The sequence below is a fragment of the Penicillium psychrofluorescens genome (genome assembly GCF_964197705.1).
Source record: "Penicillium psychrofluorescens genome assembly, chromosome: 2".
NCBI classification, from domain to species: Eukaryota; Fungi; Ascomycota; class Eurotiomycetes; order Eurotiales; family Aspergillaceae; genus Penicillium; species Penicillium psychrofluorescens.
The window spans coordinates 3,681,263-3,692,454 of NC_133440.1; the positions used below are offsets into that span (position 1 = coordinate 3,681,263).

Here is an 11,192-nt window from a genome sequence, read left to right on the forward strand (position 1 = left end):
CTTCTACAAGGGGGGGCGGCGTTATGTTTGGATCATGACCCCTTTGCGCCCCATCGCTTCTTCCATGTGGAAGCCGAAGACCAGCCGATACAGGTCGCGCAGCCACGAGTACTGCCCGCCGTGCACCATCGCGTGACACGCCTGCGCGACGTCCACCGCGCTGACTCGGGCTTGTTGGCCGGCCGTGCGGAATGCGGGATCATAGGTCACCAGCTTGCGATAGTTCTTCAGCAATGCGGTTTGCCAGGGCGCCGTCCCGAACGCGTCGGACGAAAGAGACTTGACAAAGGACGAGAGGTTCTGCGCGCCGACCCGCTGATAGCCGCTGTTGATGGCGGCTTTGGTGATCAGGATCTTGAGTCGTATGAAATTGGGGTCCTCGGACACGGTGGTCACCGTGTTGGAGGACGATGCGGTCTGCCCCGACGATCGTGACTTCTCGGAGATGCTTGACGCGTTGGAGGACCACTTGGCATGCGCGCTATGTCCGCTGCCGTGCCCGAGTACAAGGATATTTGGAACCGGCGCCTCATCCGGGGAGATCGTTACCATATCCTCGAATATGGTCGTAGGAGTCTCGGGATTGCCCGCTTGGCCCAAGGAGTCATCTACAAAGTCCATCTCGGGCTGAGTCGCTTGATGGAATGCCTGGGTGAAGGTCGTCTGGCTGGGCCGCGGCGTCCCTCGGTCAGAATTGCGCAGGCTGTGGAGCGTCCAGCCCTCGCGGAAGATGTCGCAGAGCTCCCAGCATGCTTGCACCGCCGACCCGAGCAGGTCTTCATCCAGCGGTCTGCCTTCTCGTTTGCTCTGGCGGATGCTAAACAGCATCTCCGCCAGGGCCCAACACGCGCTGAGGAGGGAGTCAGTTTCGGTCAATCGGGTTCGTTGTTTCATGAGACGATGGCACAGGGTAATGTAAAAATCCAACGTTCTTTCTCGAAACGCGTCGGGCAGATTGCGATCGTGCGTATTAAAAAGATGATTATTGAGCTCAAAGCTCACGCGCAAGACCGAGTCCGCCAGGTCACTATCGCGCACTCGAACTTCAAATAACGCCTGACAGAAGTCTCGGCACAGGTCCAGGGTGGGATTCACCTGCGATGCATAATCATCATCACGCGTGTCGTAGAGTTTCTGGCACAACCGCCAACATGACCGCCACGCATCCTCTTGCATTTCGTCCTCATGGGACTTGGGCAGCCGTTCTCGATTGATATAACCTAAACTAGCCAACGTATTGCAGAGTGTCCAGCATTCGGCGAGGGCGGTCCTTAGCGCGTTGATTTCGGCTTCTTTCCCAGTAAGATTGCCTAACAAACGGTCAGATTTCTTGTCCTGATATCTCCGCAACTTGCGCACCTTCGGGTATATCTTCAAACTGGGTCAGTAACGGGAAGAGTCTGTTGCATCGTGGGGGATCACATACCTTCGAGACTGCTTGAGCGCGTACGTCGCCCGGCTTCTTCAAACTCATGTCTTGTTTGGGCCCGAGGCGTCGCGCGGTCTGACCAATCTTTGGCGGCAGTGATCGTCGTCGTGAGCGGCGGCGGCGACACCGGACTGTGGCCATACTATAAATCGATCAGTGGATTGTGATGTGTTTTCGGGATGGGACGACGCACGCGCCTGGGCGTATCCGAGACCGTCGTCGAGCCAGTGAGTCCTGAGCTTGGTGACTGTTCTTCCTCCTCGTCGGCCGCACCCGCCGGCTCATCCTGCATCTTGATCTAGGGGAAAGGAGGCTCGGGTAAGCAATGCCCATATCATTGCTGGGGAGGGTCTTACGAAGTCGCCAAATCCCGGCGGAGCATGAATCACCGACTGGGGCGGTTCATCGTCGTCCGATCTGTTGTGAGACGAAGGCGAGGTTTGAATCTAGTATTTCCTTTGTCAGAGACGGATCGCGGGCCAGCTGGTGCGTGCACATACGGTCAGCTCTGGCTGGGCATTCTCGCTACTCTTCATCTCCATGGCTCCATTGACCGCGCCATTCGACGACGACTCTGCAATGGCGAGTGCGTCGATCGACGACTCGGCGCGATAGGACACGACGGACGGCGGGGACTGGACGGCCATCCTGCTCGGGGATGGGGGGAGGAAGGATGAGAGAAGAGGAAGAAAGAAAGATGAGCTGACAGCCTCCTTCCCCGCTTAACAGCTCGGGCCACTATCACTACCTAGGCCTAGGTAGACTATGTCCATAGAAAAAGATAATAAATGTATTGGCAATGGTGAACAATAATCATGATTAGGCGCCGGGGCGTGACGAGCAATGCATTCGGGCCACTCAGCGCCCGCGCGGTGAGCCCCCGGACTATGCCACTTAGGGCATCACGGCGCTTGTTCAGTACACCACACCCTGCCCAACGCCAGATCCAACGCCAAAATAATGCATGAATGGACGGACCTGTCCATCCCGACAATGCTGTCTGGTGGCTCTCCTCCACTCACGGTCGGCCAGGTCAGACCCTAGGGCTCCATCGAGGAAAAGTCCGGCGATCGCGGAGGTTTATACCGGGGCTTTGGTCCGATCCTTGTCGGCGGAATTGTACCTATGCAGGAGATGATGAGTGTGGTGTTCGGACAGGACTGCGCCAAAGGCTAGACTCACCGAAGAAGCTTCTCGATCAGGTCAACGTGGGTCATGATCATCCGCCGACAGCAGTAGCGGCGGCAGCCAAGCTGGTCCATAGCGTCGCTGGGCACGTTAGAAGAGATCAGACAGAATGGGGGCTTGGAACATTCACCCATCGGGGACTCCATCATCTAGCAGTTGCAGGTAGCGCTCCCACAGGTCGCCGACGACCTAGCGCGTGAGTTAGTGGCTGGTGGGGGAACCTCCCAGGGAGGGCCAATTCATCATACCTTGCCGCAGGAGAAGCAACGGACGGGAATGATCATGCTGAACGAGGGTCTGAGTCGATTTTGAACGATGAAGGAGAAAGACGCTTTTTTTTACCCTCGCCGGATCACGGGCCCTGCTTATGTAAACCAAGTCGGTTCTGCCGACTGGGCCCGCCTTCAAAGGGAAAAAAAAAAAGTCAACGGGAAAGACTAAATGTAGTTGTCGCAACAAAGATGGCGGGCTCTGCACGGAAACAGAAACGCTCTCGGCTCAGCGATGCCGCCTCTGACAAAGCCCCCACTCCCAATGAGGACCGTGTCAAGCGACGTCGGTTCTCTGAGAACTCCGTCTCGATCGACAAGCCCAGCAGCCAGGCGCAAGACGTGCTCGCCGTCCAGTCGTCGGATATTCAATCCAAGAAGACACGGCCATGGCTCTTTGATCGTCCGGTCGGCGGGCGCTACACCAATCTGGACCCTCTGGTGACCCCCGATGAGGCGTGAGTGATGTCTTTCTGGGCTGTTCGCGAGCATGCTGCTAACCACCTCGGCCATAGTTATCTCTTTGTCGGGCTCGAAACTGCCGTTCAAGTCTACGCAACCACTACCTCGCGCCTAGTGCGTACTCTGCAAGTGGAGGCCGGCCATAAGGTCATCGGGTTCCGAATCTGTCCGGTCGACCCCGAGCATCTCTATATCTTCACATCCTCCGGCTTCGTGACCAAGTGGCATTGGCAGTCTGGGAAACAGCTGGCGCGCTGGGGCTCCGACTGTTTGGCCATCGCGGGTGACTTGATTGTGAACGAACGCGCGGATCATCCTGACGTCTTGTTCTTCTCCTTGCAGCAGAAGGAAGGAAAGCGGCAGATCGTGGTGAATGCTCTGGGTGATGAAGAGCTTCAGGGCGTGGTCGTGATGCAGACCACCAAGCGGATCAGCTCCTTCACAATTGCTCGAGAGGGTCGAGTCATCGTCGCGGCGGATGGCCATAATCTGATTATGGGCACCACCACAAGCTTGGACCCTGAGAGCATCCAGTCTGTACAATATACTTGGAAAGAGGCGAGTCTTCCGGTGCATTCGAAATGTTTCCATTTGCGGGACAATGCGTCAGAATCCCGAAACACACTTCAAGGCTCTTATCCGCTCGACCTCGCCGTCGGAGAAAGTGGTGGTTCCATTTTGATCTACCAAGATGTTCTCAACACACTGTTTGGTCAGGAGAGCGGCCGCGACGCGGAAAAGAAATCAGTTTCTCGGAAGTTGCATTGGCATCGGGGTCCTGTAAATGCCGTGCGCTGGTCAAAAGATGGTATGTGCACTCACACTCACTGGTATTGGGAGAAACGCTCTTTTCTTCGTTTTGCTAACAATCCCTTCTAGGTAACTATATCATGTCAGGAGGAGAAGAGTCGGTAATGGTCCTTTGGCAATTGGATACGGGCCGCAAGCAATTCCTTCCTCACCTCTCCTCGCCAGTATGCAACATTGTCGTCTCCCCAGGAGGCGATTCCTACGTGGTGAAACTAGCCGACAACTCGGTCATGGTTTTGTCGGCCCGAGAACTTCAACCTTCTGCCACCATTACCGGACTGCAGCTGTGCCCGGAGCCGTCTTCGATCAACTCGCCGGTTGTTGCCGCGCTACATCCGCAACGCGCAGAACAATTGCTCGTTGCTGTGCCGGCGTCCCATCAGTCTTCCCAATATGATTCTCAGCCGGCAAGTCGCGCCGTGCTCCAAACTTACGACATCCGCTCCAATTGCCATATTGCGCGTCAGGCTTTGACGCGAACCAACGCCACCACACTAAACATTGGGCCAGAAGGGTCTCCAATACTGGCACCAGATGTCAGATATCTCGATGTCGCGCATGATGGCAAGTGGCTAGCAACTACCGATACCTGGACTCCTCATTCTCAAGACACCGAGGCCGTTGATTCCACTGTCTCAAACGTCGCTTCCGCTAAGCCTTGTCGCTCGGAGGTGTTTCTGAAATTCTGGAAGTGGAGCACTTCCTCTGATACCTGGGAATTGGTCACACGCGTGGATGGACCCCATTTCTCTGACGGTCGCCACTCCGCCCTGTTGGGACTTGTGTCCCGTCCGGGTGCTCATGAGTTTGCGACCGTCGGTGAAGATGCCTTTGTTCGTTTCTGGTGCCCTACTGCAAGGTATCGCAGTGGCTTGAAGGCAAACGATGAGCCCCAGGTGCAACTAGATACATGGAAGTGCCGCGGTCTTATTGACTTGAAGGGTTTCCTCGGTGGCGCCCAGACTACATCTCTTGACACGGCTTGCCTCGCTTTCTCGGAGGATGGGTCTGTTCTTGCCATCTGTCTCTCTGCAGAATCTGCTGCGACTGGCGGTCTTGTCCTTCTGATCGATGTGCGAAGTTGTACGGTACAGTACCGCAGAACTGGGGCTTTCCATGGCGAGCCCTGTGCGATGAGCTTCCTGGGCAAATATCTCATCATTTCCTCCACTCACTCGGTAACTGTGTGGGATACAGTCGACGACATTGTCAGAACCATTCAGTCATCAGAATCGACCGGTTCCTCTTCCTCCGGAAACCCCCAGCTCCTCGCGGTGAACCCTCGCAATCAAACCTTTGCAGTCGTAGCTCGGGGAGCCGATGGTTCTTCGAGTGATTCAAGCAAGAAACGACGCAAGAATCGGTCTCACATGCGCATCTACGATGTCCCATCCTTCCAGTTGGTATTCCAGGACCATTTGCGAAACCGTCCACTCGCATTGCTTTCGGATGCCTCTTCCGGCGACTACGTTGTCATCGATGCGGCAGCTCATGTGCAGCGCTTGGGCTGCGAGGAAACAACAGTTCAGAAAACCACCCAGACTCGGGATTCATCCCACCATCTCGATTCTGGATTGACGAGCCTTTTCAGTCGGACACATGAGCGCAATCCCGCACAACCTGTCGACCTGGATTCTTCATCACAGGCCAAGGGGCTGGCCAGTGTATTTGGGAGCACGCCCTCGTTCTCTCTACCTGCTATGAGCGTTCTCTTTAGGAATGTGGTTCAGTCTTTCGGCGCCAAGTGAGATTCTACTGCTGGCGGCAGTGATGAACCCTCCCTTTCATTTTTCTCGGTATATACCATGATCCTACAAAAGTGACTGTCCCTATTCTCGGCATCATTGTACATAGCATTGGCAGGCAGTGATGTAAGAAAGATGTTTACAAGCTCTCCGGACTGTGGAACATGTTCTAATTTAGCTCGGATAGAAAGAGCATTTTTATGTGAATGATTAGGTGTATCATGATATCCGGAGCCGATCGAGGTCGTGTAGCCCGTGAATAAGTGCGCTGGTTTCGCAGTAGCCAGTACAAAAAGAATCCCTCCCTAAATCTGGCCCAAGGTCAAAACCAGTGACGCCTTTCTTCCATGCACATGGGTCAGGTATGCGTCCAGTTCATGATCTTCGTCAATGAGAAATGGGATCACATTCCCCTGCTCATCTCGATCAATGCCTTCAATCTTGGTGATAGTTGAGTACGGATACCGAGCAGCAGCGAATTGCCTCAACTCGTCGATAGACCTGGTCGTTAGCTTTTCCGCCCAGGTCTTGGATGCTACCCCCGGCACCTGGCTCTGGGGACTGATCTGTAGATAGATCGGAGTATGGAGGAGGCTTGGGTTAAGCATGGGGTCCACGTAATCAAATGCATTGCCCGTATCATGCTGGGTATTTGCTGAAAAGGACGGGTCGTTAGCCGCCTGGAGTAAAGAAGGGTCGATCTGCATATCCCCAATCTCATTTGCGCTGATAGGCGCGCTCGCAAGCGCCTGGGATGCAAGAGTGCTAATGCCATTACTGATCCCATTGCCCAGCATGTTCCCCCCAACAGCATTGTTGGTGAGAGGGGGATTTGGGGACCCCGTGTGCTCGCCGGATCGCTTGCGTGCAGGGTCTCGTTTCGTCTGTTCGTCGCGAAGTCGTTTCATTACATCGCGGCAGAGAACTTCCAGGGCCTTCTTCACTTCGGTAGTGTGGTCGGGGTCTGCGGGACCCGGAGCCAAAATCCGCTGCAGAAGTTCAGAATTCCGGACCCATTGCTCTTTCATCTCCTGCCAGTGTTCATCGCCCGCCTCCAGCTTGCTAGTAAAGTGGTCCGCTTTGAGAATATCATAGAAGGCGTTGCGAATCTGGCGGCTCTCCTCTGGATTGATTCCCAGAGCGTTCTTGGCCTCCGCTATCGTCATTCGACGCTCCAGTGTTCTCATGCGTTTCGTAACGTCAGTGCAGACTACATCGAGGGCAAGGGTTTTCGCATCGCGCTGGTTTGGTTCGGTATTGAAGACTTGTTGAAGATGGGGGGATTCTTGAATCAATCGGTCCTTGGCGGCCTGCCATCGCTCCGGCCCTGCCGCTGTTTTTTTAATGAAGCCGGCTTCCTCGCAGATTCGCTGGAAGTGATCCCGCACTTGACGGTACATGGCGTTGTCTAGGCTGAGGTACTGCTTACTCTCATCAATGGTGGTCTCCGATGGAAAGCGTGGAGGCCCCGGGGGGTCCGCTGGCAAACCGGCCCACCCACGAGTACGGCGGCGACGCTTTCTCGAGGCCCACCGCTCTGCACTTTCTGTCTTCAAACGTTCAAGGCGCTCTTTGCGTTTCGCGATCACCTCAGGCGTCAGACCAGGCGACGCGGAATGATTACCAGCTGATTCGGGAGGTTGGGAGGTGTCATCGTCGAATCCATCATCATTCTTGTATACTTCCTGTTGTAGTGCAAGCAAGCCTTCGTCCTCTAGATGGGTCATTCGCGTTCCAGCGTTAGACTGGGACTTCATCCCATTTGGGACACGGAGAAGCCAGCGATTTTTTGCGCGCACACGCATCAACTCTCTTTCTTTGATATCGAAGCCCTCCTCATTCAAGATCCGCAGCATGTCGCGCTGTGTTGTATTCGTCTCCCAGAGCTGTTTGATTCGCGCAACGAGCTCGACATTTTTGTGGGCAGGGTTCTGTTTCGACGGAAAACCCCAGCGTTTGAACTGGTTTTGGAAGGCGCGTTTACTGTGAAGAGAACATGATTATTTTAGTGGCCAGTCTCGGACAGCAGACATGTCTCAACTCACCTCGGCGCAAACTGATAGGCGGTTCGCATGTGCTCCATGATATCCTCCAGGGCCTTCTTGTCCTGGATATACATCTGGTAGCAGATCTCCCGCTTCCCCGCCCAGTCGTACACCATGGCGGAAGAGACTCCCGGGGAGGTGGGAGGGGGGCGGAGAGGGAGAAAGCTGTTTTGCGGAGCCACGCAGCGAGGAGCTGGTGTGGAGCTAGCAAGGTGGTGGTGGTTGTCGCGGTGCGCCGTAGGGGAAAATGGGCGAGCAAGGAAGGGGAGGCAGAAGCGCACAAGATGCAGTTTGGTCACGTGACGAGTTAACTAAGAGACTGGGAACTGTAGCATTGAACTGGATTGTATTGCTTGAATTGAAGAGGACAGTCAGACACTGTCCAAATCTTAAGAAATGTTTATCGTCCTGCGACTTAACAACTCCCACCCAAAAGAAAGACCGCTGTGCAAAAGAAAAAAGAAAGTGGCCACAAATGGCCGGACGCCAGTCGCCGACTCCGAAGAGAAAGGGAATAACGCGCTCGCTAGTGGGCTATGGACAGAAATGGAGAAAAGGAGGATACTAGCGAAGCTTTCGTGCGTTCCGTCGCAGCTTAAACACCCGGGTTCGCACCCACGTCACGAAGAGCATCCAGGTGCTCTTTGACTGGGATTTCCAGGATGCTGAGGGTTGCCGTTCGTGGGATTTCGGAGGGCTGGCTTGGGGGGGCCGCTTGGTCTTCTCGGACGTCTCTTGATCAGGATGTACAGCCGCCGAGTCGCGGTTTGGGGACAGCTTCTCCCGACGCCGCGTTTGTCTTTCTTCCGCTTTGATCTGCTGTTTCTCAAGCCGGCGAGTCTTGGCGGCTTCCTTCTCCTCGAACGCTTGGCGAGCGGCTTGAATTGCGACCGCTCGAGAAATGGGGTCGGTGCTTGTCCGTGTGCGCGATCGAAAGGCAAAGTCAAGAGACGTCCTCGAGATCGGAGATGCGGTGTCCAATGTGCTCCCATTGTCTCTGGAATAGCCAAACGAAGGCCGGCTGGCGATGTTGGTTTGTGAAGTTCCCGACAATCGAGTAAAGGAATCGTCTTGAACGTGTAGTGACAGTCGTGGGGGCGGCCCTGACGAAGACGCATACATCGGGGTGCGCTGGGTCTCCGAACCGGGCAAAGTTGGAGATTCGGTTTCGGGGCTATCATCTTCGAGGTCGCTTTCATGGGCCGACGCTTGATACGACTGGCCTAACGGTGGTGTGAACGCGCTGGGCGTCTGCCGCATAGGGTGGACATATTGCGACCCCGGCTTGCTAATACTCGAGCCGGTGCCCGTGGAAAGCTGAGACGCCCCACTGGTAGACCGGTGATGTAAACCGGATGCTGTTCTTCGGTACGTACTTCCCGTGAGCGACTCACTCCGGCGCCGATCTCGATCGAGATTCCAATAAATGCCTAACCCGTCCTGCTCGGTTGATGACCGAGAGAGATCAATTGACGCCGACGGCGCATCATCCCGGGACATCCTGCGGAGGATCGGTTTGATGTGAACTTTTGTCTTGGCTGGTCTGCCCTTCTGTGATCGATAGTCCAATCCATCGGAGGATGTATTGAAATAGGACGCCGTCATCAGATTATGAGAATCTTGATTCCATGATTGTCCACCTGCGCCAATCTCTGGCGTAAGATTGCCCGAGGTCTTCGAACTGCGGTGTTTGGTATCGGGCGGGGAATACGACTGTTCGGAGAGGGCAGGGGACGGGTCCAACTTTTGCGCCGCGCCATCCAGATCAAGTGGAGCATGGGGCATCAGATGAGTGTCATTCTGGTGAGCAGTCCATCGGCCTTCGACGTTGGAGACTCCCCGAGCGCTTAGGAGGCCATTCTTCTTCGACGGCGACAGCGACTCGGAATCGGTCGAGGCACGACTCCGTGAAATCGGACGAGCCATCTCATGGGCATACTGGACGTCCGTACGCGTCATACTCACCAGCAGTGAACAATAATACCTGTCCTCCAGCGGCTAACTCTAGGGAACAGGTGTCTTAGAGATGAATTACGCGGCGCATGGTGGTCGCTCGGATCGGCCTGTTGCAGCTGAGGATCGGCGGGGAGGGGGTGTCAGACGGTAAGACGACCGCCGGCGGTACGGAGGAGGCAGGATGGTTTGCGACGGAATGCGAACGAATACTGGTGAGCGATGGGGTTTAGAGGAGAATCAAGCGATGCGACACCATCGAAGACAACACTTGATCGGCACTCCCCGGATAGGCGCACGGTACAAGGAGAAGACAGCTTCGGGAGGCGAGACCAGGAGGTGAGAGCCGGTCAGGAAGCCAGAAAGATAGATGCAGCCAGGTAGAGACAGAAAGTGGGTATGAAATAATATGTCTGCATGGGGGGGAGGAAGAGAGAATAGAGGAAGAAAAGACAGCTGAGTGGGTGAGCAGGTGAGAGAGGAAGAAAGATAAGGTTGGGGAGCGGTGAAGCCGCAGACGGTGGGAGAGGCCCGCATGCGGCAGGTCAGGAGTATAGTGCCGACATCTGTACATTTTGAATGTAGTATCCGACACAGTCAACAGATGATAACTATAACTAGGTCGAATGTCCTGGTTCCGTATGCTCATGCCTCTGTCTAGCCAAATGTTGGTCTGTATCCTTTCTCCGGTTCCCTCCCAGCCCTAAACCCCCATACTGTACACTATGGAACTATATATATATCGCGACCTCATCATGAACATGTACACACGCCCAGCCACTACCCTTAACTCTTAGCCTTTGCTAATCAAGGTGGGATTCCCCTGCCTTGCCCCCCCCCCCCCCCCCCAAAAAAAAAACACAACCTATTAACAACAGTTGGAGGGAAACGAGGAATACGAGCGCACGGAGAGCGATGAGTATGAGCAGAAGCAGGCTTACAGCGAGGTGGATCGGAGCTACATGCGCGAAGGAGTTGACTGGTGAGTCGGGTGTTTATTCTGGAAAATGATCATATATTGACGTCCTACTATGGCACGCAGACCACAGCGAGGCTATGATAAATATAAAAATCCTGGTTATCCATCCTAGGAGTATGAGAAGGGACGCGACAACCGCGCAGGGTATCATGTCGAGCGACACCGTCGGCACGAACGACGCTCCAGTGGAAAGTCCGACAGCGACGGAGGTGATGAGGAAAAGCACCGACATCGGCACCATAGTCATGACCGATCCGGCACGGAAAGCTCGGATTCGAAATTTGAACCCGAAGCCCCGAAGAACAGCGACGA

General features: G+C 55.0%; 5 protein-coding genes across 5 annotated transcripts; 1 reads left to right on the plus strand and 4 right to left on the minus strand.

Annotated features, from left to right (window-relative positions):
* Positions 1 to 21: 21 nt before the first annotated feature.
* On the minus strand, positions 22 to 2,076 carry PFLUO_LOCUS3563 (uncharacterized protein; the record flags this gene model as incomplete). The annotated part of the gene is made up of 6 exons (XM_073780823.1): positions 22 to 1,310; positions 1,360 to 1,371; positions 1,427 to 1,571; positions 1,623 to 1,727; positions 1,786 to 1,875; positions 1,930 to 2,076. The coding sequence occupies 6 exons, from the start codon at positions 2,074 to 2,076 to the stop codon at positions 22 to 24; spliced, it is 1,788 nt and encodes a 595-aa protein (XP_073637639.1).
* Positions 2,077 to 2,509: 433 nt separating this feature from the next.
* PFLUO_LOCUS3564 (DNA-directed RNA Polymerase II subunit L) lies at positions 2,510 to 2,901 on the minus strand (the record flags this gene model as incomplete). The annotated part of the gene is made up of 4 exons (XM_073780824.1): positions 2,510 to 2,552; positions 2,612 to 2,698; positions 2,748 to 2,806; positions 2,866 to 2,901. 4 exons carry the CDS (start codon positions 2,899 to 2,901, stop codon positions 2,510 to 2,512), a joined length of 225 nt encoding a protein of 74 aa, XP_073637640.1.
* A 177-nt stretch (positions 2,902 to 3,078) lies between these two features.
* Positions 3,079 to 5,906, plus strand: PFLUO_LOCUS3565 (NET1-associated nuclear protein 1; the record flags this gene model as incomplete). The annotated part of the gene is made up of 3 exons (XM_073780825.1): positions 3,079 to 3,344; positions 3,402 to 4,156; positions 4,228 to 5,906. The coding sequence occupies 3 exons, from the start codon at positions 3,079 to 3,081 to the stop codon at positions 5,904 to 5,906; spliced, it is 2,700 nt and encodes an 899-aa protein (XP_073637641.1).
* Positions 5,907 to 6,208: 302 nt separating this feature from the next.
* On the minus strand, positions 6,209 to 8,064 carry PFLUO_LOCUS3566 (uncharacterized protein; the record flags this gene model as incomplete). The annotated part of the gene is made up of 2 exons (XM_073780826.1): positions 6,209 to 7,886; positions 7,949 to 8,064. 2 exons carry the CDS (start codon positions 8,062 to 8,064, stop codon positions 6,209 to 6,211), a joined length of 1,794 nt encoding a protein of 597 aa, XP_073637642.1.
* A 448-nt stretch (positions 8,065 to 8,512) lies between these two features.
* Positions 8,513 to 9,907, minus strand: PFLUO_LOCUS3567 (uncharacterized protein; the record flags this gene model as incomplete). The annotated part of the gene is made up of 1 exon (XM_073780827.1): positions 8,513 to 9,907. One exon carries the CDS (start codon positions 9,905 to 9,907, stop codon positions 8,513 to 8,515), a length of 1,395 nt encoding a protein of 464 aa, XP_073637643.1.
* Between the last annotated feature and the right edge of the window lie 1,285 nt (positions 9,908 to 11,192).